The sequence below is a fragment of the Dendrobates tinctorius genome, unplaced genomic scaffold (assembly GCF_039654945.1).
Source record: "Dendrobates tinctorius isolate UK_male_01 unplaced genomic scaffold, ASM3965494v1 ptg000019l, whole genome shotgun sequence".
Taxonomy (NCBI): domain Eukaryota; kingdom Metazoa; phylum Chordata; class Amphibia; order Anura; family Dendrobatidae; genus Dendrobates; species Dendrobates tinctorius.
This window is the reverse complement of record NW_027361687.1, coordinates 54327360-54352478: the sequence shown is the minus strand read 5'-3', so window position 1 is coordinate 54352478 and position 25119 is coordinate 54327360. Positions and strand designations below refer to the sequence as shown.

Below are 25119 nucleotides of genomic sequence, written 5' to 3'. Positions count from 1 at the left end.
TTGTCTCCGGCGAAAAAGCCGGAAGCGCCGGATCCGACGCTTCCGGCTTTTTGCCACAATGAAAGTCTATGGGCGCCGGAATGCGCTGGATCCAGAAAAAGACGGATCCAGCCACCGGATCCGTTTTTTTAAGTCTGCGCATGCTCAGATCCAATTGGCCAGCCCCCAGGAAACAGATATAACCTGCTAGACGGATCCAGCAGAAAAACGGATCCGTTTCTACAGTTCTCCAAAATTTATGCCGGATCCGTTTTTTCTAAAAATAGCCGGATCCTGCCTGACGGCAAAAATCTGATGTGTGAAAGTAGCCTAAGGCTGATGTCTGAATTCCTGGGTGAATGTGGACACCTCTGTCAGCAATGCCTGCATTTATGGGTAAGTAGGGACCTGCTGTAGTTAAAATCACCACCTGGTGAAGGGCGGAGTGCTCGGTCTGGATCTTTAGATATGATTTTAGGTTATAAAGCTCATAAAAAATGGCTTATATGGTAAATTCTTCCATTAAGTGGCACTATTGACCACTTTCTACCTCCTTGAGACAGGGTAATCCACATCCCTTTTCCCCAGGCAGCACTGCCTTGCTCAGAGGTCTTCCTAAGCCAGATGGTTGTCTCAACAACATTTATAGATTAAATCCAGTACATATCCACGGTTGGGAACCTTCTCTCCACCTCAGCTCCCCTCCTTCGGAAGAACAGCCAGTCTAAATTGACCCCCGCTTTCACTTAAGTGCCCAACCAGGTGGACAGGTGGAGGACGGTTTGGGCCTTCCCTGAGATTTGGCAAAGGGGAGCCATTTGTCCTGGTCCCTTTCAGTGGCCTTCTGGCTTGGAGGGATAGGGAATGGTTTGTGGGGGCTGTTCTCCTTTCGGAGTGGAATTCGACAGACCACGTCTTTGTTCACCAATTTTTATCTTATGTGGCACCGTCACTTTATTCAGAGCACTTGGCTGAAGAGAGCATGATCTCGGACTCTCTAAAAAGAAACCACTTATTCAGTTAGACCAAGGTAATAATATTTATCTACAATTGGACATTTATTTAGTACGTGAAGAACACACGACACACAAGTTTTGTTAAGGTCGTCAACGTATTTGCACACCGGATACCATAAGCGAGTGTGTACAGCAAATATATAGATGTAACAATCTCCTAGGGGTTTGCTCACACAGGGAAGATTTGGGCCCATGTTGCAACAACCAGTATAATCTGCAGAAATAAAAAACATAATTGTGAAAGGTCTTTTGCCCCTCTGCAAGGAGGTGGAGCCTTTACCTCCTCTACAGGGAGGCAGAGTCTTTTTCTTATGTCTGGCCAATAGTATCCAGGCATAACCGAGAGACAAGTTTTCAGTTTAGGACAGACATGCCATTGGATAATATCTGGAGCAAAGCATTGGAAGTGAGAAAGTTCCAGCACCTATAGTGCTGGCAGAATACCAAAAGCATGGATGGCAAATTAGAAAATTCGACCAGAAGACAGTACCTGGACATACTACTTTCGGTGCCCTTGTAGGTTTTGTGATCATGAGACAAGGGTTGCAAGATCGTGCTTTTCTACAGGTTTTGTGAGATAGAAGAAGTCTGCTTTAAAGGGAGCATGTTTTGTGACAACCCCATTTCCAATGTAAGTAATATCAAGGAGTGGATACCCTTCCCCTCCATCACTGGAGAATGGCTTACCCATGCATTACAACATTGTTATTTGCCCCAGTGGTAACAGCTGATGTGAGGTGGTCCTGACAGTACCCCCACTGCCAAAAAATAAATAAATTTTGCCTACCAGCTGCCTTGCAGAAAACAGGCCACAATGACCTGTTCAGTCATAGCAGCTGGCACGAAGCCGTAGAGCACATTGGCCACACCTGTGATACCCGTCCTATGCAAGAACCCTTCTAACACGACATTTTAGGATGAGACTAAAGACAAAACTTGCTGCTTCGGTGCTGCATGATAAGGCAGTGGCCATTTTTGTGCCATTGAATATCAAGGAAGCAGGATTCTATATAAGGATTATCCCCATATTAAATAAGTGGCCCCTTCACCGAATTGTCCCTCCCGATCTGGGTACAACATATTCTTTTACCTACATGAAGGCAAATAAGCAAGTCCACCTATTGTCAGAAAACCCCAAACCTGGCAGAGCTCTGTACACCAGGATGGACGGACTAGTCAGCAGCCGATTACAGACATGGATCTTGATAAAAACTATCGGAATATTCCCCACAAGCGATCCTCCATAGATTCTCAAGAAGGGCTGAAATCTCATAGTTGTGGTCGGTCCATGAGAACGGATGTAAGACGCCCCCAATCCCTGCGGAGATGACACAGACGATGTACAATAGGAGTCTCGAGGAGGAGAGAGAACATAGTGCACACCATGACAATGGACGCCCAGCGCAGGCAGGAATGCCACGGTTCTGTCCTTATCGCCTGACTGACGACCGTGCTGCCCCCTGGTATGTTTCTGAAGGGCGGCTGTGGAAGCCAGCTGCTTGGACTTCTTCCAGGAAACTGAAAGTAGAGACATATGATCAGCACACACATATAATGCAGAGGCAGACTACCGAAACCTGAGCATTACGTAATAGGCTTAACATGGAATCTGCATTATGTAATATAATAACTAAATTCCATTATAAGCCAAAATTATCTAAACAACAACAAATAAGTGCGCAAAAACAGATCATGCATTTAAAGAAAAAAAGTATGTTACAATAGAAGAGTGCTGCTCCTGAGGGACTGACCAATCCATACATATATTAGAGCCCAAGTTTGGTATTGCCCTAACAGTATTGCCTTGGGGAAGCATGTTACTGCAGACCTAGGAACATCTGGCCATTTAGCTATTCTTGTCCATCCCACTATCAGGACTGCCAGTGGGCTGTTGGCTTTATGCTCCACTATTGACCCAGTGCGACAGGCACAATGATGAGACTGTTTGGAGCCTCAGTCCACACACTTCTCCGACTGGAGCAGTGCAGCGGTGGAACAGGGCAAGATGAGTATTACTTGTGGGTATTTTTCATTGTCAGTCAAAACTTATACTGTGGAGACATCATATTCTGTCTGGCTAGAGTGACATCATAATGTGTGTAGGAGGGCTGTGGGAGTATCATGTTGTTTTGGGGGCTGGTTGAGAGGGCTGTGGGGACATCATGCTATGTGTGAAAGCACAGTGGAGACAACATATGGTGTGTAGGGTCATCATACTGTGTGTGGGAGGGTTGTGGTGTCATCATACTGTGTGTGGGGGAGGGCAGTGGTGTCATCATACTGTGTGTGTGGGAGGGCTGTGGCATTGAGCCTATGCTTTGTGGTCACTTTCTTTGTGAGCTGAGCCACAGCAGATATACCTCTTGGCCGGGTGTTTAGTTTGATAGTCTTGCTTCAGTCTTTTTAAGGTAACAGGTGTCACGACTCTGTTGTTGGGTGTACCGGGACCAGGGGCTCCTTCCCTGTCCCTAACACAAGCGGCACCCTAGCTCACACTGTCCCCCGGATTACTTATGATGGTGAAGACCCCGGGGCCACGTATCTTGCCTTAGCTCCTGAATCTGCCCTCAGTCTGTACCCTTCCCCCACCCACGGAAAAGAGGAGTAGTAGTGTACCGTGATACACCAACCAGACAAACAACAGAGGTAAACACCGGGGAGTGGATGATCGAGTAAAACCAAAGTAGGAGAAGGAGAGGAATCAGCACACCACCAAAACCTAGCAACAGTCTCAGATAAACCCACTAAACGCCTTCTCAAACAACAACAACCACAAATCACCATCTCCTGACCATGCAGCATAAGCCATCTCTGACAATGAGTTTTAGCTGGGGCCCAGATTATATAGGAGATGGGAGTCGCTAACAGTGAACAGCCGAGAGCCTTGATGCAGGAAAGCTTCCAAGAGCTCTCAAGTGAACAGATTAACCTCTGCACTGCTAAAAGAAACCTGCACCATTTAATATGAAGGTGAAGAGCTTCTAAATAGTGCAACAGTAGGAAAATAAGACTCTTCTGTCTTCTGGCTCCCCTGTCAGGGTAAACCTGTGAAAGCAGGCTTTTTCATTTACTCATTTGTCTGCCCTACCACCTTTCAGGTGCAGCTTTATATATTTTCCCCCAGCTGGTATTTCCTGCTGGTGATAGTCTCGTTTGGATGTCCATCCATACTGCTGTAGTTTAAGCCATTCAGTGAAAGACCAGCTAGAGTTTCTCTCTCTGCTGTTTATGTTCTTTACCCTGCACTTATCTTTTGTTTCTATCTAGGAAATAGGCGATATATTCTCTAACAGTACATACTTGATACTTTATCCTTTATTTTGTATTTCGTGGCTTGTTTTACTCACGCTGGGATCTCTTTCAGCAGTTCTGTTGGCAATTTACACACGTCGATTCTTTAAGAGGAAAGTGAAGCGCTCGATGGCCTTTCAGGCAGCATTGGTCCAAGTTGTCATCATCTAGTCTGTGGTTAGGGCTACCTCAGCTCACGCAGGAACCACTTGGGTCTGTGGGGTCAGGATTACTAGTCTGTACAGGAAGCGGCATGGTCAGTTGCAGTTTTTAGTGTGTTACCTATTTTCCCAAGTCAGTTTCTACACTATCATAACACATGATAGGAGGGCTGTGGGGTCATCATACTGTGTGTGTGTGGGAGGGCTATGGGGTCATCATACAGTGTGTGGGAGGGCTGTAGGGTCATCATACAGTGTGTGGGAGAGGGCTGTGGGGTCATCATACTGTGTGTGTGGGAGGGCTGTGGGGTCATCATACTGTGTGTGTGGGAGGGCTGTGGGGTCATCATACTGTGTGTGTGGGAGGGCTGTGGGGTCATCATATTGTGTGTGTGGGAGGGCTGTGGGGTCATCATACTGTGTGGAGGAGCATCATATGTTGGAAGCCCTTGATCAAGATACAAGGGCTGAAATAACAGTAGCAGTACAATTTATAAACTATAAAAAAAGTTATTGATTAGAAGCTACTTATACCTATTTTTGCTCAATATTAAGTGATAAAATAGAACATTAATATTGAGAAGAATTAGTTGCAGCCTTTTGGTGCTAACCTCCACAATAGTTACAGTCTCTCACAGGACCCCTTGGGAAAAGTAATTGCCCACTTCTGCATGGGGTCTTTTTTACCAATTCACGGTATTTGGGATTTTTTTTCCACATTTTTTCAGTACCATATATGACAAAATGAATGGTGTCATTCAATACTACAACTCATCCCGCAAAAAAACACAAGCCTCGTACAGGAAAAATGACAAAAAAAAAAAAAAAAGTTATGGGATCTTTGAAGAAAAGGAGGGGGAAAAAAGAGCCAAAATACAAAGTTTCCTGGAAATGGAGAGGTCAAATGTAATATTAGACCACTGATAAGTGAGAGATCACACAGGAAAGTGAAAGCAGAAGGGGGATCTCAGCAGCACAGAGTGTTTTAGCAGATTAATGGTTCTTATCTTGTGCTCCGATATGGGATGGAGCATCACCTTAGTAATTTCAGATCTAAATACTGGCACACTGGTCTCCACAAAAAGTATACCACATCAAACTATGCCCACACATCAGTGCCCGTCCTCTATGTGATGCCACCACAAGCACCCAGGGCAGATATGTACCGTCCCCTGATAAACTGTCAGCGGAGTCTCGTGTGCGTCAGAGACGGATGCTGTAAGCAGGTCTGGAAATAACAATTAGGTCAGCGGATTAGATGACTCTTACGAGGGAAGCTTTAGGCATTAAGAGCCGAAATCCCCTTGTTTTTTTATGGGATCCGTCATTAATCCCAAAGCAGGAGAAACCCACTAAAGATATGACAGTTGGCAGGAACATAAAGGGGTTAACAGAGCAGTGGAATCCTCATCTGTGTCTGAATACACAACATTGGGAATGGCCAGTACCAGGATCAGATCATTCCCTTTCATGTTGTCATTTGATACATATTACAGTTAGAGCTGAGAAATCTATAAAGAAGTCTTCTGTTTGTTTCACCAGGACAGCATGTTCACCCTCTTTGTCTGCAGCAACAGGAGCCTCTCCCCCTCCAGTACCCTGCCCATCTGCAGAAGCAGGAGCCTCCCCCTTCCAGTACCCTGCCTGTATGCAGCAGTAGGAGCTTCCCCCCCTCCAGTGCCCTGCCTGTCTGCAGCAACAGGAGCCTCCCCCTTCCAGTACACTGCCTGTCTGCAGCAGTAGGAGCCTCCCCCCTCCAGTGCCCTGCCTGTCTGCAGCAGCAGGAGCCTCCCTCCAGTACCCCACCTGTCTGCAGCAACAGGAGCCTCCCCCTTCCAGTACACTGCCTGTCTGCAGCAGCAGGAGCCTCCCTCCAGTAACCCCGCCTGTCTGCACAACAGGAGCCTCCCCCTTCCAGTACCCTGCCTGTATGCAGCAGTAGGAGCCTCCCCCCCTCCAGTGCCCTGCCTGTCTGCAGCAACAGGAGCCTCCCCCTTCCAGTACACTGCCTGTCTGCAGCAGTAGGAGCCTCCCCCCTCCAGTGCCCTGCCTGTCTGCAGCAGCAGGAGCCTCCCTCCAGTACCCCACCTGTCTGCAGCAACAGGAGCCTCCCCCTTCCAGTACAATGCTTGTCTGCAGCAGCAGGAGCCTCCCTCCAGTAACCCGCCTGTCTGCACAACAGGAGCCTCCCCCTTCCAGTACCCTGCCTGTATGCAGCAGTAGGAGTCTCCCCCCCCTCCAGTGCCCTGCCTGTCTGCAGCAACAGGAGCCTCCCCCTTCCAGTACACTGCCTGTCTGCAGCAGTAGGAGCCTCCCCCCTCCAGTGCCCTGCCTGTCAGCAGAAGCAGGAGCCTCCCTCCAGTACCCCGCCTGTCTGCAGAAACAGGAGCCTCCCCCTTCCAGTACACTGCCTGTCTGCAGCAGCAGGAGCCTCCCTCCAGTAACCCGCCTGTCTGCACAACAGGAGCCTCCCCCTTCCAGTTCCCTGCCTGTCTGCAGCAGCAGGAGCCTCCCTCCAGTACCCCGCCTGTCTGCAGCAACAGGAGCCTCCCCCTTCCAGTACACTGCCTGTCTGCAGCAGTAGGAACCCCCCCCCTCCAGTGCCCTGCCTGTCTGCAGCAGCAGGAGCCTCCCTCCAGTACCCCGCCTGTCTGCAGCAACAGGAGCCTCCCCCTTCCAGTACACTGCCTGTCTGCAGCAGCAGGAGCCTCCCTCCAGTACCCCGCCTGTCTGCAGCAACAGGAGCCTCCCCCTTCCAGTGCCCTGCCTGTCTGCAGCAGCAGGAGCCTCCCTCCAGTACCCCGCCTGTCTGCAGAAACAGGAGCCTCCCCCTTCCAGTACACTGCCTGTCTGCAGCAGAAGGAGCCTCCCTCCAGTACCCCGCCTGTCTGCAGCAACAGGAGCCTCCCCCTTCCAGTGCCCTGCCTGTCTGCAGCAGCAGGAGCCTCCCTCCAGTACCCCGCCTGTCTGCAGAAACAGGAGCCTCCCCCTTCCAGTACACTGCCTGTCTGCAGCAGTAGGAACCCCCCTCCAGTGTCCTGCCTGTCTGCAGCAGTAGGAACCCCCCCTCCAGTGTCCTGCCTGTCTGCAGCAACAGGAGCCTCTCCCCCTCCAGTGCCCTGCCTGTCTGCAGCAGCCTCCCCCTTCCAGTACCCTGCCTGTATGCAGAAACAGGAGCCTCCCCCCTCCAGTACCCTGCCTGTCTGCAGCAGCAGGAGCCTCCCCCCCTCCAGTGCCCTGCCTGTATGCAGCAACAAGAGTCTGTCCCCCTCCAGTGCCCTGCCTGTCTGCAGAAACAGGAGCCTCCCCCTTCCAGTACACTGCCTGTCTGCAGCAGTAGGAACCCCCCTCCAGTGTCCTGCCTGTCTGCAGCAGTAGGAACCCCCCCCTCCAGTGTCCTGCCTGTCTGCAGCAACAGGAGCCTCTCCCCCTCCAGTGCCCTGCCTGTCTGCAGCAGCCTCCCCCTTCCAGTACCCTGCCTGTATGCAGAAACAGGAGCCTCCCCCCTCCAGTACCCTGCCTGTCTGCAGCAGCAGGAGCCTCCCCCCCTCCAGTGCCCTGCCTGTATGCAGCAACAAGAGTCTGTCCCCCTCCAGTGCCCTGCCTGTCTGCAGCAACAGGAGCCTCTCCCCCTCCAGTACCCTGCCTGTCTGCAGCAGCAGGAGCCTCCCCCCTCGAGTGCCCCGCCTGTATGCAGCAACAGGAGCCTGTCCCCCTCCAGTGCCCTGCCAGTCTGCAGCAGCAGAAGCCTGCTACCCTCCAGTGCCCTGCCTGTCTTCAGCAGCCTCCCCCCTACAGTGCCCATCTGCAGCAGCAGGAACCTCCCCCCTCCAGTGCCCTGGCTGCAGCAGGAGCCTCCCCCCTCCAGTGCCCTGGCTGCAGCAGGAGCCTCCCCCCTCCAGTGCCCTGGCTGCAGCAGGAGCCTCCCCCCTCCAGTGCCCTGGCTGCAGCAAGAGCCTCCCCCCTCCACTGCCCTGGCTGCAGCAGGAGCCTCCCCCCTCCACTGCCCTGGCTGCAGCAGGAGCCTCCCCCCTCCACTGCCCTGGCTGCAGCAGAAGCCTCCCAGATCAAGGGGACTTTCATCCATCTGTACATTGCATGATCTTTGTGTTTTTTTCCTTTTTCTTTTTAATATGCATTTGCTGTTAAGCAATAGAAATACACAATTCTGTCCAGGTTGTATGCTGGACTGATCACAGTACATTATCAGAGCGCCATAAAGAAAATGTGACTGTGCCTACCAGGCTGAAAAAACCTGTGCTGATAAGGGGTTAAGATATTCTGCTGAACCCTGGGGTTCCCTCTGAGCAGGAGGAGGTGTGATGGGGCACACACTGGCTAATGGGGTCTGTGTGTGAGCATTTAGTGTTTCTACTCTCTATGCAAATCCCGTCACCCGATCCCCCTGTGCATGTAAATAATAGAAGTGTGGCGTGGCAGGAGGGAGCGCTGCGGGAGCTGGGACGCCTTCAACTGTCGAACACACTGGATATTTTTTCCACTCCTGGTGTGGAAACTACTGAAAGTATCAATATCCCTTCTTAATGAGACCCTGCAGGCAATCCGGTCCTCATGAACCGATGCTGGAGAAGACGTTCTGTTTTACAAGCAAGGTTAAGAAAATACGAGCATCTTAAACTCTGATACAACGTCTGGACCTCCCACTGAACACGCTCTCCCTAAGCATTAATAGGGAACAGCTAAAATGGTGATCAAAACGCTGGGGGAGACTTAAACCTTCAGATAGTCAGTGACCGACTAAGGATCAGCGTGGCCAGAACTTACTGACGCCAACTGATTTGTTATTAGTGTCCACTAATCCATAAAGTGGCTGTCCTATAAATACAATCCCATTCATGTCAGACTTAAGATCCAGTGAGGCAGAGCAAAAAGCTGCAGCAAACAGGGTTCCTGCAATAAAACAAAAAAAAAGAAAAAGTTGCTACAAAAAGGGCTGTTGGAAAAGAAAGCAGCTGCTGAAAAAGAGCTGCTGCCGCAAACGAAGAGAGCTGCTGCCGCAAACGAAAAGAGCTGCTGCCGCAAACGAAGAGAGCTGCTGCCGCAAACGAAGAGAGCTGCTGCCGCAAACGAAGAGAGCTGCTGCCGCAAACGAAGAGAGCTGCTGCTACCCATGGGCATCCATTCAACCGATTATCAACAAGTTGTCCATCATGCAATCTCCTCAGAAAAATCAAATGTAATCAGGATGTCCAAACATTGCGCACCCCACATTCATGCCCCAATATGTCAGTGCAGGTGCGGCCTGGAGTTCAGGTTGCTTTCCTTACAAAGGACTCGACTACATACAACCGTGTCCACCTTTCCACGGTCAGACATAGTAATAGTATTTAGCCTGGGCATAGGTACATATTCCATTCATATACAGCAAGCAGAAGTCTTGAAAATTATGCAGAATACAAAGTATTTTTGAAATCAGCACAACTTTCATGATCTGACGATCTAGCTCTTCCTCTTGAGCTGCAATATATGGGGCATCTTCTTAAGCTGATCTGCCGCTTATTTGCACTGCAATATATACTGGGAACTGAGGGGTCCCAAGCAGTGGTCCCCTTATGACATTCACTTGCTTTAATAGGGGCGCACAGACAGAGGATGCGGTCCAATCGGCGTAGTTCTTCAACAATGACATCCTGGAGGGCGGGTTACTGATCACATAAGGTGGTGGTAGCAGTATTTCCACCCAGCCTTATTCTTCTCTACGGACTGACTCCATTACTCAGATCCTGTAACCCAATTCCTCTCGCTCGACTCTGGCACCTGATGACAGGACTGGAAAATACAAGGTTAAGCCTGGCTCTGATGACAGCGGAGCGGCGGCGTTCATTACACATGTTGCTCTGTCCAGCTAGACTAAGGCTGGAGGAAATATCCTGGCTCAGGTTTCAGATGTCATGTACCAGTAATGGGATGCCTGGGAGCCCAGAGATGGTCTGTAGTAAGATGGGTTGTTGTATGGTGGCGATGACAGAGGAGAAGATCATGTGAAAGCGAAGGGCAGGACACGTCGGTGGGTGAACAAGAGAAAGGACAGGGCTTGTCGGAGATAGCGAGCATGAACATGTATAGTGAGATTGGGGAGAAGGTCCTTCAGGAGCACCAAGTAGCCCTCACACCTTACCTCTTAGTATTATGAATGGTGGTCCCACCAAGGACAATGCGGACCCCCGGTGTTGTCCGGTTTAGGTTATACACAGTCTGAGCTTCTTCATAAGTTGCTCCTCCAACTATGAAGACAATGATATCCTGAGGCCTGCAGACAGAATAGTTTATGAAGAGTGAGGAGCAGGTTGACAGATACTTCATGGTAGAGAAGAGGATCAGGCAGTTTACTCTCAGTACATGCATGTCTGACCTGAGCGTGCATGTATATAGGGTGGGCGGTACAGATAGGTGTTAGTTGGACAGCTTGTGTGCATGACCGGCCATAGAGATGTGGTAGATGTGAATAGCATAAGTCATACCGGTCCCGCAGGGTGCTAGGTCCCACATAGGGGTACATGTTGTCCCTCAGCTTCCCCTTTATCAGCTGGTCCAGGGTATCAAGAAGGAATGGCTGGTGCTGTGTGTACACGTTCTCCACCCCCTACACAAAAACAAACAGATGCACAGTTTTTTGGGACTAGTCCTCCAATCTACGTGTTCTAGCCGCTTTCTACTATAGCCAATAGGACATTTATTAGTAATTTGGGGCACAGTTGCTCTTCTGTGGGATTGGACCAGACAGGCTAGCCTTCACCCGCCAAACATAATGATGAGCTTAAGGTATCCATGATGCAGTCATCAATTTACCAATGACAAGAGCCTCTGCCCTCCGGGAGCACCCTGCAAGAGTCTCTGCCCTCCGGGAGCACCCCGCAAGAGCCACCACCCTCCGGGAGCACCCCGCAAGAGCCGCCACCCTCCGGGAGCACCCCGCAAGAGCCGCCACCCTCCGGGAGCACCCCGCAAGAGCCGCCACCCTCCGGGAGCACCCCGCAAGAGCCGCCACCCTCCGGGAGCACCCCGCAAGAGCCGCCACCCTCCGGGAGCACCCCGCAAGAGCCGCCACCCTCCGGGAGCACCCCGCAAGAGCCGCCACCCTCCGGGAGCACCCCGCAAGAGCCGCCACCCTCCGGGAGCACCCCACTTGTCATCTAGACATAAAAGTTTGATCCTACAATTGCCGATATTTACTGCTTCCGATACATCAACTTCAAGAACAGACTGATCACTTGCTGATGATACATCCCACCGTAATACCCAAGCTCACTGTTATATATAGACCCAGGCCAGCACATATGGAGCGTTTGTCTAAATCCTATAACCATAAGGCACTGACCTTGAGCCCTTTGAAGAACTGTTTAGTGATGGCCACAGCGTCCTTAGGACTGAACAGATCGCTGCCTCGGACTCTCTTCCCACCAAACTCCACTACAGCAGAAACCAGCTGCTTAAAAAAAAACAAAGGGGTCAGTCACCTTCCACTTATACACCCATGGGGGGGGGGGGGGAACGGAAATTACTTACCCTGCGATACTTCTCAGATACCCCCCTGTTACGGAGGTCAGCGACGAGGCTCTGCAGAGCGTTATTGCTGTGCCGCTCATAGTGCAGAGCATAGAGCATGACCAAACGTGTGGCGTCCAGTTCAGACAAGCGCTGGTTCTGCAGGACACGTTTCACATTCTGAAGGCAAAAAAAGAAAAACAATTTCTGCTCTGAAACTCATAGGATCTAGTGTCATACAGGATAAGCTATGCCATAACTCTACCAGCAGCATAATGAGTGCAGCTCTGGAGTATAATACAGGCCCTTATTCTCCCAAATATCCTAGGTCTCATAGCAATAAGTAAATTCTGGCCCTTCAGTAGTGTAGGAAAGCTGTGTGACTATATAGTGGCAGCCGTGCTAGAAATCACCCACCTTTCTTAGGCTCAGAACAGACTGTGGTCCATTTGTCCTCACATCCCCATCACCCTGTTGGTATGTAACCTTTAGAGGGCGATGCAGCGGGCACATCACACGGGCTGGATGGAACGGACACAGTGTGCCAGTGACGTGTGTGTGAGCGCTGCACAGCCGGCCCATTGTCTATTTGACTCTTATGGAGCCTCCAGCTCATTATTGTTATGATGGGACCCCCGGTACAAAGACTGCATCTCATTCAGCAGACCAGACCTACACACAAGGCTGTCACTGGTTCCACAGCGTGCAGAACGGCTTGACATGACCTTACCACGACCGGGCACATGGTCTCATAACTGTGGCTTTGTGCAGAGAACAAGGCAACTGAATCACCAGTAAATGGCCATAATTAATTATCCTTTGAAGTTATATAGTGCAGCCGCCTCCATGGGGGGGTAGGAAATGGCTATACTGAAGTACTGTATGTTCTGTGTGTTTTTGGATTCTCACAGTCCCATATGAAGCTCAGGTTTGAGGGTGGCAGCATTGTCAGCAGCATATGTCAATGATCCCATCGGGTTCCGGTCAAATTCAGCCCCCTGTACAAAAAGTGGCCAAGTTGCAGCAGAAGTTTTCAGAGTCTCTAGAGCTGTAATCTAGTCACAGAGTGACCCAAACTCTATGGAAATACAGAAACTTCCCCAATCACATTTGTTGCCTACTAAAAGGATTTCCCCCATCTTCATAAAAAGGTATTGATGGATAAAGCTTGGAAATACAAACAATTTTGCAATTTACTGCTTATTAAAATTTTCAGCCTGTAGTTGAGAAGGTAACACTTGCTTTGTTTACAGCTGGTTGCCCTGGAGACCGACCACCGCAGCTAGCCAGCAGAACACATTCAGTGCTCACAATCCCTTTTCTATTGAGTCTGAAGCTGAATCACTGGAACAAGCTGTTACCTCCTAATACCAGTCATCTTCATTTCCTGACTTATAAGTTAGACAGCAGCGGTGGTCGGTCTCCTAGCCAACAAGTCGTAAACAGAAAAAAATGCCAATATCTCAAAAACGGTGTGAATTGCTAAACTGTTTGTGTTTACAAGCTCTATCCAGCAACATCCATTTATAAAAACCGGAAAAATCCTTTAAATGGGTATTTCCATATAGTGTAGGCTTTGATCGGAGGCGTCTGCCCTCCGGGGTGGCCGTGGTACTGGGAACAACTTTTCCCTTCCCATAAAGGTGAAGACTCTCACCTGCAGGGCATTGGAATGGTCATTCTGACAGGCTAACTCCTGCTCCACTTCGGACACCTCCATCAGGTGGCGCTCACTAACAAGCCGCGACAGCTCGCCCACCACGGTCACGTGTTTCGACACCGTGCCGGACATTTTCTTGAACTGAGGATAGTTTTCGACGAAAGCCTGAAAGAGAAACAACCAACGAAGAAATCCCCATTATTGGAGTATGTGGTAAACACAAAAGATAGCAACGAGGGGCTTCAGTAGGTCCCCACCTGCCATGTCCATCCATCGTGGTAAAGCAATGAGGCGACAGAGGAAGGCTCCATCCCTTTGTCTTATCTCTTAAATGCTATGGCCGCTATTGACTGCGGCATCTAAGGGGCTGAGTGGCCAGGATGAAGCTTTCACATACTGCTGTGGACACACAGGCTACATTCCAGAGAGGCCGCCGTCTGCAGGACTGTATGGCGGTGACGTCCCCTCCGGACCTGCACGAGGCAGAGATGAAGAAGGAACCTGACCGCCATCTAGTGGTGGAATAGCAAAATGCGGTGCAAACTAAAAATGCCAATTCGTAACGTTAATTAATATTTCCAAAAGTATGGAAGCATGGATGAACCCACCACGTCACAGTGACATGCATTCCAGAATAGATCCTTGTATATGTACAAACACAGAAAAACCTTGTAAGTGCGGCTCAACTGCATAAAAGGAAAACATCAGTTTGTGTCTCCTACCTTCATGTCAGAGATGGACTCCAGCTTCTGCTGCTCCTTGGGTTTCTTCCGTTGGAAATCTTCCATCAGGTTCTTAATGTTGGTCCCGATCTCTCCGAAATTCATGTACATGTTCTGCGTCAAAAAGGGAAGCAGCACAAGTTCTCGTTAAGGTTCAATCAAGACCCGGTGGCGCATTCCAATTTTCGCCATCGCTTACGTTGGCGTAGAACTCGTCATTCTCCGCGGACAGCACCACTTCCTTCAGATCCTTGCTGATTCCCGGCACACGCGACAGGTCGATACGATTGTTGTTGATGCCCAGTAACTCGTGGACCATAGCCTGGTACGTCCACTGTTCGAGAACAGAGAAAATACGTCTGTAAATAATGTATTGCTGGGGTTCTCTGGCACCATTCATTTTCTCTACATTAGTGGAGGGCGAAGAGGAAAAGCCAAGCAGCTCAGCCCTTTTTGCTATCTAGTATTCAAGCTCCGACCTCGCCATGTGCCCACCTGGTTAAGTAGAGGCGTGATGGCATCGTCAGAGCGGTCCAGGATGAGAAGAAGAGGTGGCACCTCCGTGCGTCGGAAATCAAACAGCTCATACTCCTTAGTAATAACTTGCTGGGGAGAGAAGGAAAAAAGAGTGAGTCTGAGGGATAAGCTGTGCCATGGCTATCAGTCACCAGCACCCACCTTCACGCCCTCCGCCAGCCTCTTGGCCATGTCTGATGACAGCTGATATCGGATCATTGGACATTTCTTCAGGGAGAGGAGGAGAGCGGTCAGTCCTTGTGAGGTTCTAGACAACTGGACGGGATCCCAGTTCCTGCCCTAGAATGAAGATGACAGGGGAGATTACATCCATGGAGACCCTCACTGAGGTTTACAAGACACATCGGGGTCTATTACCTGGTAGCAGCCGACTATGTTTAGAGAGAAGACGTGAGGGTTCACCGCAATGTAATCTCCATAAAACTCCTGCAAGAAAAGACAAACTAATGTAACTAACACCACCACATAAAGTACATCCATCAATGTAATCCCATATACTACATGACCTGATAAAGGTGCACACTGACCTGCACTTCTGCCACCACCTCCTGCTCATCCGCCTCAGCCAGAGACTTCACATCACTCTTACTGATCACATTGCTAAAATCTGAAAAAATAAAAAACATCAGTATAACCAATATTATAGAAAAGTAGCTGTGCAAGAGCCAAAGAACACCCTGATCCTGTACTATACACCAGAGCTGCACTCACTGTTCTACTGGTGCTGTCACTGCGTACATACATTACTGATCCTGAGTTACATCCTGTATTATACTCCATAGCTGCACTCACTATTCTGCTGGTGCAGTCACTGTGTACATACATTACTAATCCTGAGTTACATCCTGTATTATACCCCAGAGCTGCACTCACTATTCTGCTGGTGCAGTCACTCTGTACATACATTACATTACTGATCCTGAGTTACATCCTCTATTATACCCCAGAGCTGCACTCACTATTCTGCTGGTGCAGTCACTGTGTACATACATTACATTACTGATCCTGAGTTACATCCTGTATTATACCCCAGAGCTGCACTCACTATTCTGCTGGTGCAGTCACTGTGTACATACATTACATTACTGATCCTGAGTTACATCATGTATTATACTCTATAGCTGCACTCACTATTATGCTGGTGCAGTCACTGTGTACATACATTACATTACTGATCCTGTACTGATCCTGAGTTACATCCTGTATTATACTCCAGAGTTGCACTCACTATTCTGCTGGTGCAGTCACTGTGTACATACATTACATTACTGATCCTGAGTTATATCCTGTATTATACTCCATAGCTGCACTCACTATTATGCTGGTGCAGTCACTGTGTACATACATTATATTACTGATCCTGTACTGATCCTGAGTTACATCCTGTATTATACCCCAGAGCTGCACTCACTATTCTGTTGGTGCAGTCACTGTGTACATACATTACATTACTGATCCTGAGTTACATCCTGTTTTATACCCCAGAGCTGCACTCACTATTCTGCTGGTGCAGTCACTGTGTACATACATTATTGTTGTGAATTCACTTTCTGGCCTACCTCTGGTTACTAGTGAACTTTCCGGGCTCCCTCTGGTGGTTGCAGGAGGTAATGGAGCTGATCTGATTAACAGAGGCTTGCCACCTGATAATGAGGAGGACGATTGGACATTGGGAGTTTGTGACTGGATTTAAGACAGCCGACTCCCTCTATCCATGCTGGTGATTTTTTCCTTCTTCCTGAGGTCTTAGTTTCCAGCTCAGTCCCTGCATGCTCAGCTAAGTGTTCTTTTGCTATTGTTCTCATTTGATCTGGTTTTCTCTAGTTCAGTTTTGTGTGGGTCAGCCAGCTCCGGCTGGGGCTGTGCTGAATCAACATCCATATGTTACTGCTTGTGCCAGTTTGTTTTGGGCCCATATTAGATTGGCCTAGCTTTGCTCTACTTTCAGAATATACCAGAGTGCTGAAATAGTGTTTTTTCTATCAGACGTGTTGGACATTTTTTGCAGGGTTTTTTGCGTGATTGCAGACAGTGTCTTTCCTTTCCTGTCCTGTCTAGTTAGTGTGGGCTCCATTGTTTGCTCAGTCTATTTTCCTACCTGCGTTTGTGTTTTGATCTTGTCTCACCGTCAATACATGTGTGGGGGCTGTCTATTCCTTTGGGGTCTGCTCTGGGGCAGTTTAGACTTCCCCTTTCTTGCTTTAGACTTATTTAGTTCTCCGGCTGTGTCGAGGCGTCTAGGATCATCGTAGGTACGCTCCACGGCTACTGCTAGTTGTGTGGATAGGATCAGGGGTCTGCAATCCGCTTAGTTACCAACCTCTCTGGTTTTCTGTGGCTTAGCTTGGTCTTGCTCTCCTCCTCGGTGACCCAATCATAACACATTATATTACTGATCCTGTACTGATCCAGAGTTACATCCTGTATTATACCCTAGAGCTGCACTCACTATTCTGCTGGTGCAGCCACTGTGTACATACATTACATTACTGATCTTGTACCGATCCTGAGTTACATCCTGTATTGTACCCCAGAGCTGCACTCACTATTCTGCTGGTGCAGTCACTGTGTACATACATTACTGATCTTGAGTTACATTCTGTATTATACCCCAGAGCTGCACTCACTATTCTGCTGGTGCAGACACTGTGTACATACATTACATTACTGATCCTGAGTTACATCCTGTATTATACCCCAGAGCTGCACTCACTATTCTGCTGGTGCAGTCACTGTGTACATACATTACATTACTGATCCTGAGTTGCATCCTGTATTATACTCCAGACCTGCAGTCACTATTCTGCTGGTGCAGTCACTGTGTACATACATTACATTACTGGTCCTGAGTTACATCCTGTATTATACCCCAGAGCTGCACTCACTATTCTGCTGGTGCAGTCACTGTGTACATACATTACATTACTGATCCCGAGTTACATCCTGTATTATACTCCAGAGCTGCACTCACTATTTTGCTGGTGCAGTCACTGTGTACATACATTACTGATCCTGTACTGATCCTGAGTTACATCCTGTATTATACCCCAGAGCTGCACTCACTATTCTGCTGGTGCAGTCACTGTGTACATACATTACATTATGGATCCTGTACTGATCCTGAGGACAGAAAAGGAAAGACACTGTCAGCAATCTTCCCAAAAAAACCTACAAAAATATTGTCCAACACTTCTGATAGCAAAATTAACCCTGAAGTCACTAGACTTCTACACCTATATCAGCACTCTGAAATATTCTGAGACAGAGCAAAAAAGAGGCCAATCTAATAAGGGACAAAAATCAGATTGGCAAATACTGATCAATAGGAGTGGAATTTCAGCATAGCCCCAGAAGCGGCAGGCTGACCACACAACAAACTGAATTGACCAACAAGCGCAAGTGTGAACAGTAGCAAAAAACAAACTTAACTTGAGAAGACTGGAAGAGAGCTGAAGTCCAGGACCTGAGAAGCAGACTGAATCACCAGCACCTGGATAGGGCGTCGGCTGCCTTATATCCAGTCTGATACTCCAGAGATCCAATCGTTATCTTCCTCATCAGGTGGCAGATCACTACCACTTAAACCAACCGCACTACCTCCTGTCACCACCAGAGGGAGAACAGAAGGGGAACTCTCAACTGGTGGAGCCGAAAATGAGTTCATAACACATTACATTACTGATCCTGAGTTACATCTTGTATTATACTCCAGAGCTGCACTCACTATTCTGCTGGTGCAGTCACTGTGTACATACCTTACATTACTGATCCTGAGTTACATCCTATATTATACTCCAGAGCTGCACTCACTACTCTGCTGGTGCAGTCACTGTGTACATACATTACTGCTCCTGAGTTACATCCTGTATTATACTCGCAGAGCTGCACTCACTATTCTGCTGGTGCAGTCACTGTGTACATACATTACATTACTGATCCTGAATTATACTCCCAGAGCTGCACTCACTATTCTGCTGGTGCAGACACTGTGTACATACATTACTGATCCTGAGTTACATCCTGTATTATACCCCAGAGCTGCACTCACTATTCTGCTGGTGCAGTCACTGTGTACATACAGTCATATGTAAAAGTTTGGGCACCCCTATTAATGTTAACCTTTTTTCTTTATAACAATTTTGTTTTTTGCAACAGCTATTTCAGTTTCATATATCTAATAACTGATGGACTCAGTTATATTTCTGGATTCAAATGAGGTTTATTGTACTAACAGAAAATGTGCAATCTGCATTTAAACAAAATTTGACCGGTGCAAAAGTATGGGCACCCTTATCATTTTCTTGATTTGAACACTCCTAACTACTTTTTACTGACTTCCTGAAGCACTAAATTGGTTTTGTAACCTCATTGAGCTTTGAACTTCATAGCCAGGTGTATCAAATCATGAGAAAAGGTATTTAAGGTGGCCACTTGCAAGTAGTTCTCCTATTTGATTCTCCTATGAAGAGTGGCATCATGGGCTCCTCAAAACAACTCTCAAATGATCTGAAAACAAAGATTATTCAACATAGCTTTTCAGGGGAAGGATACAAAAATTTGTCTCAGAGATTTAACCTGTCAGTTTCCACTGTGAGGAACATAGTAAGGAAATGGAAGAACACAGGTACAGTTCTTGTTAAGCCCAGAAGTGGCAGGCCAAGAAAAATATCAGAAAGGCAGAGAAGAAGAATGGTGAGAACAGTCAAGGACAATCCACAGACCACCTCCAAAGACCTGCAGCATCATCTTGCTGCAGATGGTGTCACTGTGCATCGGTCAACAATACAGCGCATGCATAACGCCTTTTTGTATGACCAAACAACTCAATCTTTGTTTCATCAGTCCACAGGACCTTCTTCCAAAATGTAACTGGCTTGTCCAAATGTGCTTTTGCATACCTCAGGCGACTCTGTTTGTGGCGTGCTTGCAGAAACGGCTTCTTTCGCATCACTCTCCCATACAGCTTCTCCTTGTGCAAAGTGCGCTGTATTGTTGACCGATGCACAGTGACACCATCTGCAGCAAGATGATGCTGCAGGTCTTTGGAGGTGGTCTGTGGATTGTCCTTGACTGTTCTCACCATTCTTCTTCTCTGCCTTTCTGATATTTTTCTTGGCCTGCCACTTCTGGGCTTAACAAGAACTGTACCTGTGTTCTTCCATTTCCTTACTATGTTCCTCACAGTGGAAACTGACAGGTTAAATCTCTGAGACAACTTTTTGTATCCTTCCCCTGAAAAGCTATGTTGAATAATCTTTGTTTTCAGATCATTTGAGAGTTGTTTTGAGGAGCCCATGATGCCACTCTTCATAGGAGAATCAAATAGGAGAACTACTTGCAAGTGGCCACTTTAAATACCTTTTCTCATGATTTGATACACCTGGCTATGAAGTTCAAAGCTCAATGAGGTTACAAAACCAATTTAGTGCTTCAGGAAGTCAGTAAAAAGTAGTTAGGAGTGTTCAAATCAAGAAAATGATAAGGGTGCCCATACTTTTGCACCGGTCAAATTTTGTTTAAATGCAGATTGCACATTTTCTGTTAGTACAATAAACCTCATTTGAATCCAGAAATAAAACTGAGTCCATCAGTTATTAGATATATGAAACTGAAATACCTGTTGCAAAAACCAAAATTGTTATAAAGAAAAAAGGTTAACATTAATAGGGGTGCCCAAACTTTTACATATGACTGTACATTACATTACTGATCCTGAGTTGCATCCTGTATTATACTCCAGACCTGCACTCACTATTCTGCTGGTGCAGTCACTGTGTACATACATTACATTACTGGTCCTGAGTTACATCCTGTATTATACCCCAGAGCTGCACTCACTATTCTGCTGGTGCAGTCACTGTGTACATACATTACATTACTGATCCTGAATTATACTCCCAGAGCTGCACTCACTATTCTACTGGTGCAGACACTGTGTACATACATTACATTACTGATCTTGTACTGATCCTGAGTTACATCCTGTATTGTACCCCAGAGCTGCACTCACTATTCTGCTGGTGCAGTCACTGTGTACATACATTACTGATCTTGAGTTACATCCTGTATTATACCCCAGAGCTGCACTCACTATTCTGTTGGTGCAGTCACTGTGTACATACATTACATTACTGATCCTGAGTTACATCCTGTATTATACTCCAGAGCTGCACTCACTATTCTGCTGGTGCAGTCACTGTGTACATACATTACATTACATTACTGATCCTGAGTTACATCCTGTATTATACCCCAGAGCTGCACTCACTATTCTGCTGGTGCAGTCACTGTGTACATACATTACATTACTGATCCTGTACTGATCCTGAGTTACATCCTGTATTAAACTTCAGAGCTGCACTCACTATTCTGCTGGTGCAGTCACTGTGTACATACATTACTGATCCTGAGTTGCATCCTGTATTAAACTCGAGAGCTGCACTCACTATTCTGCTGGTGCAGTCACTGTGTACATACAGTGCCTACAAGTAGTATTCAACCCCCTGCAGATTTAGCAGGTTTACACATTCAGAATTAACTTGGCATTGTGACATTTGGACTGTAGATCAGCCTGGAAGTGTGAAATGCACTGCAACAAAAAAGAATGTTATTTCTTTGTTTAATTTTTTTTTAAATTGTGAAAAGTTTATTCAGAGGGTCATTTATTATTCAACCCCTCAAACCACCAGAATTCTGTTTGGTTCCCCTAAAGTATTAAGAAGTATTTCAGGCACAAAGAACAATGAGCTTCACATGTTTGGATTAATTATCTCTTTTTCCAGCATTTTCTGACTATTTAAGACCCTCCCCAAACTTGTGAACAGCACTCATACATGGTCAACATGGGAAAGACAAAGGAGCATTCCAAGGCCATCAGAGACAAGATCGTGGAGGGTCACAAGGCTGGCAAGGGGTACAAAACCCTTTCCAAGGAGTTGGGCCTACCTGTCTCCACTGTTGGGAGCATCATCCGGAAGTGGAAGGCTTATGGAACTACTGTTAGCCTTCCACGGCCTGGACAGCCTTTGAAAGTTTCCTCCCGTGCCGAGGCCAGGCTTGTCCGAAGAGTCAAGGCTAACCCAAGGACAACAAGGAAGGAGCTCCGGGAAGATCTTATGGCAGTGGGGGACATTGGTTTCAGTCAATACCATAAGTAACGTACTCCACCGCAATGGTCTCCGTTCCAGACAAGCCCGTACGGTACCTTTACTTTCAAAGCGTCATGTCAAGGCTCGTCTACAGTTTGCTCATGATCACTTGGAGGACTCTGAGACAGACTGGTTCAAGGTTCTCTGGTCTGATGAGACCAAGATCGAGATCTTTGGTGCCAACCACACACGTGACGTTTGGAGACTGGATGGCACTGCATACGACCCCAAGAATACCATCCCTACAGTCAAGCATGGTGGTGGCAGCATCATGCTGTGGAGCTGTTTCTCAGCCAAGGGGCCTGGCCATCTGGTCCGCATCCATGGGAAGATGGATAGCACGGCCTACCTGGAGATTTTGGCCAAGAACCTCCGCTCCTCCATCAAGGATCTTAAGATGGGTCGTCATTTCATCTTCCAACAAGACAACGACCCAAAGCACACAGCCAAGAAAACCAAGGCCTGGTTCAAGAGGCAAAAAATCAAGGTGTTGGAGTGGCCTAGTCAGTCTCCTGACCTTAACCCAATTGAAAACTTGTGGAAGGAGCTCAAGATTAAAGTCCACATGAGACACCCAAAGAACCTAGATAACTTGGAGAAGATCTGCATGGAGGAGTGGGCCAAGATAACCCCAGAGACCTGTGCCGGCCTGATCAGGTCTTATAAAAGACGATTATTAGCTGTAATTGCAAACAAGGGTTATTCCACAAAATATTAAACCTAGGGGTTGAATAATAATTGACCCACACTTGTATGTTTAAAATTTATTAAAATTTAACTGAGCAACATAACTTTTTGGTTTGTAAGATTTATGCATCTGTTAATAAATCCTGCTCTTGTGTGAAGTTTGAAGGCTCTAACTTATTTGCATCTTATCAAACCTGCTAAATCTGCAGGGGGTTGAATACTACTTGTAGGCACTGTACATTACTGATCCTGAATTATACTCCCAGAGCTGCACTCACTATTCTGCTGGTGCAGACACTGTGTACATTACATTACTGATCCTGAGTTACATCCTGTATTATACCCCAGAGCTGCACTCACTATTTTGCTGGTGCAGTCACTGTGTACATACATTACATTACTGATCCTGTACTGATCCTGAGTTACATCCTGTATTATACCCCAGAGCTGCACTCACTATTCTGCTGGTGCAGTCACTGTGTACATACATTACATTACTGATCCTGAGTTACATCCTGTATTATACCCCAGAGCTGCACTCACTATTCTGCTGGTACAGACACTGTGTACATACATTACTGATCCTGTACTGATCCTGAGTTACATCCTGTATTATACTCCAGAGCTGCACTCACTATTCTGCTGGTACAGTCACTGTGTACATACATTACATTACTGATCCTGTACTGATCCTGAGTTACATCCTGTATTATACCCCAGAGCTGCACTCACTATTCTGCTGGTGTAGTCACTGTGTACATACATTACATTACTGATCCTGAGTTACATCCTGTATTATATTCCAGAGCTGCACTCACTATTCTGCTGGTGCAGTCACTGTGTACATACATTACTGATCCTGAGTTACATTTTGAATTATACTCCAGAGCTGCACTCACTATTCTGCTGGTGGCATCCTGACATATACTCACATAGGAAGTAGACGCTGTACTTCGGTCTTCGTAACTCCTTGATCAGGTACTCAACGTTTTCCTTTTAAAAAGAATGGAATAAAATCGTGGTTTAGAACCAATCAGAATACAGCTTTCATTTCTAGAGGGTTCAATGATGCCCCATTGTCACATTAGTTTATGGTGTTAGTAACTGGGGATGACCACCTAGGGGCACTAGACTGAAGTTAGGACTTTACCTTGTGTAGGACTCACAACATGCTCCTTCCCCAGAAAAAAATCAGTTGTGGGTTTGGGACCTTCTGAGAGTTCTCCATAAGTAGCCAACCTAAAGCGATCTCCCTGATCAGTTTTCTACCCCTGATTTGGCTGCAGTTACCCCATTACCTTAGTGGGCCTCAGGAAACATATGGCCTTCAGGTGCTTCATGCTTTCCCGGCTGGCCGAGTCGATGCGCTCGAATAGGTAGACCTCCTTCTGTAGGATCTCAGACTGGGTGTAGACCATGCTGACCACGCTGGTCTGTGGACATCAGTCACATGATAAAAGTTCTATACACAAGTCACAGCTAAAGCAGCACATAGAAGTGGCTACAACCCTTGTATTTGGCCAGTTTAGTCTGCCATGTTGCTTGTGGGATCACTGTACGATCAACAAATCACAATAGGCATTAGTGGGTTTCTCAAAGAATTACTCATGAATTGTATTAGTAAGCTCCGCAGGGGCGAATACGAGATCACTGGCCCCACCCCCGAGGAGCATAGATGACGTATCAGCCAATCATTAGTTTCCTCCCGCAAAATCTTTGTAGGTTCCAGTAATAATTTGCAAATGAAGACCTAAGCAGTCCATATGCGGACCCCCAGCACCCCCAAAAGTGCTCCATTAGAATAAAAGGGTTGGCTTGCAGCAAATAGGCAAAAAACATGTAAATTCAGACTGGCACAGTGTGCACTGCTCTTACCGTCTCCTTGTCCATGAGCAGCACCTTCATGCCCGGACCGCTGTCCTCGATCATCTTCGACACATACTGCTTGACTGCCAGCACCACGTTCATGATCGGCAATACTCGCCCTGTCAGCTGTAATGTAAACTGCAAGATACACCTTCTCTTCCGGGTGTGGCCGCAAAGGAAGCCGGGAGTTGTAGGAATCCGGGTTCAGAAGGAAAGCAGGAAGCCGGACGACACTGACCTCACCGCGTTCCCTAAAGCATGCCGGGAATTGTAGTCATGAGTGATGATCAGATGACAAAGGAAGAAAGTGCGATAAGAAAGCAGCACTGAGTCACAGGAGTGTCATCATAGAGGCGAGGAGGAAAGGACAGAACAAGGGGCATCGTCAGGGGTATGGGGGGAGTCAGAACAACAGGAGTCCCCATAATGGTGATATCCACAGTACCCCATAATAACAGTGATATCCACAGTGCCCCATAATAAGTGATATATACAGTGCCCCCATAATAACAGTGATATCCACAGTGCCCCATAATAACAGTGATA

The 25119-nt window shown here is 47.5% G+C and overlaps 1 protein-coding gene across 2 annotated transcripts; it reads right to left on the bottom strand.

The window, feature by feature from the left end:
- Positions 1-1013: 1013 nt before the first annotated feature.
- On the bottom strand, positions 1014-24805 carry VPS45 (vacuolar protein sorting 45 homolog). 2 transcript variants are annotated; one of them, XM_073567056.1, is made up of 15 exons: positions 24583-24801; positions 24006-24140; positions 23640-23700; positions 15400-15479; positions 15230-15298; positions 15014-15151; positions 14831-14941; positions 14535-14669; positions 14336-14449; positions 13611-13778; positions 11975-12133; positions 11787-11894; positions 10930-11051; positions 10587-10718; positions 1014-2513 (listed from the first exon to the last, which is right to left on the bottom strand). In XM_073567056.1, the coding sequence occupies exons 1-15, from the start codon at positions 24673-24675 to the stop codon at positions 2426-2428; spliced, it is 1713 nt and encodes a 570-aa protein (XP_073423157.1). In that variant the 5' UTR covers positions 24676-24801; the 3' UTR covers positions 1014-2425. The 2 variants fall into 2 exon arrangements, with proteins under 2 accessions (XP_073423157.1, XP_073423158.1); XM_073567057.1 differs by lacking the exon at positions 1014-2513 and adding an exon at positions 4056-4523 and having other exon boundaries at positions 24583-24805.
- Positions 24806-25119: the final 314 nt, after the last annotated feature.

Bases quoted from the DNA above. Each gene is read 5' to 3' on its own strand.
- VPS45 (XM_073567056.1), bottom strand. From the start codon at position 24,675: ATGAACGTGGTGCTGGCAGTCAAGCAGTATGTGTCGAAGATGATCGAG. The intron at 23,701-24,005 runs GTAATGGGGTAA...TCTTTTTAAAAG, and splicing joins GTTTCCTGAGGCCCACTAAG to GAAAACGTTGAGTACCTGAT. The intron at 2,514-10,586 runs GTAAGGTGTGAG...CTCTACTTTCAG, and splicing joins ACCATTCATAATACTAAGAG to TTTCCTGGAAGAAGTCCAAG.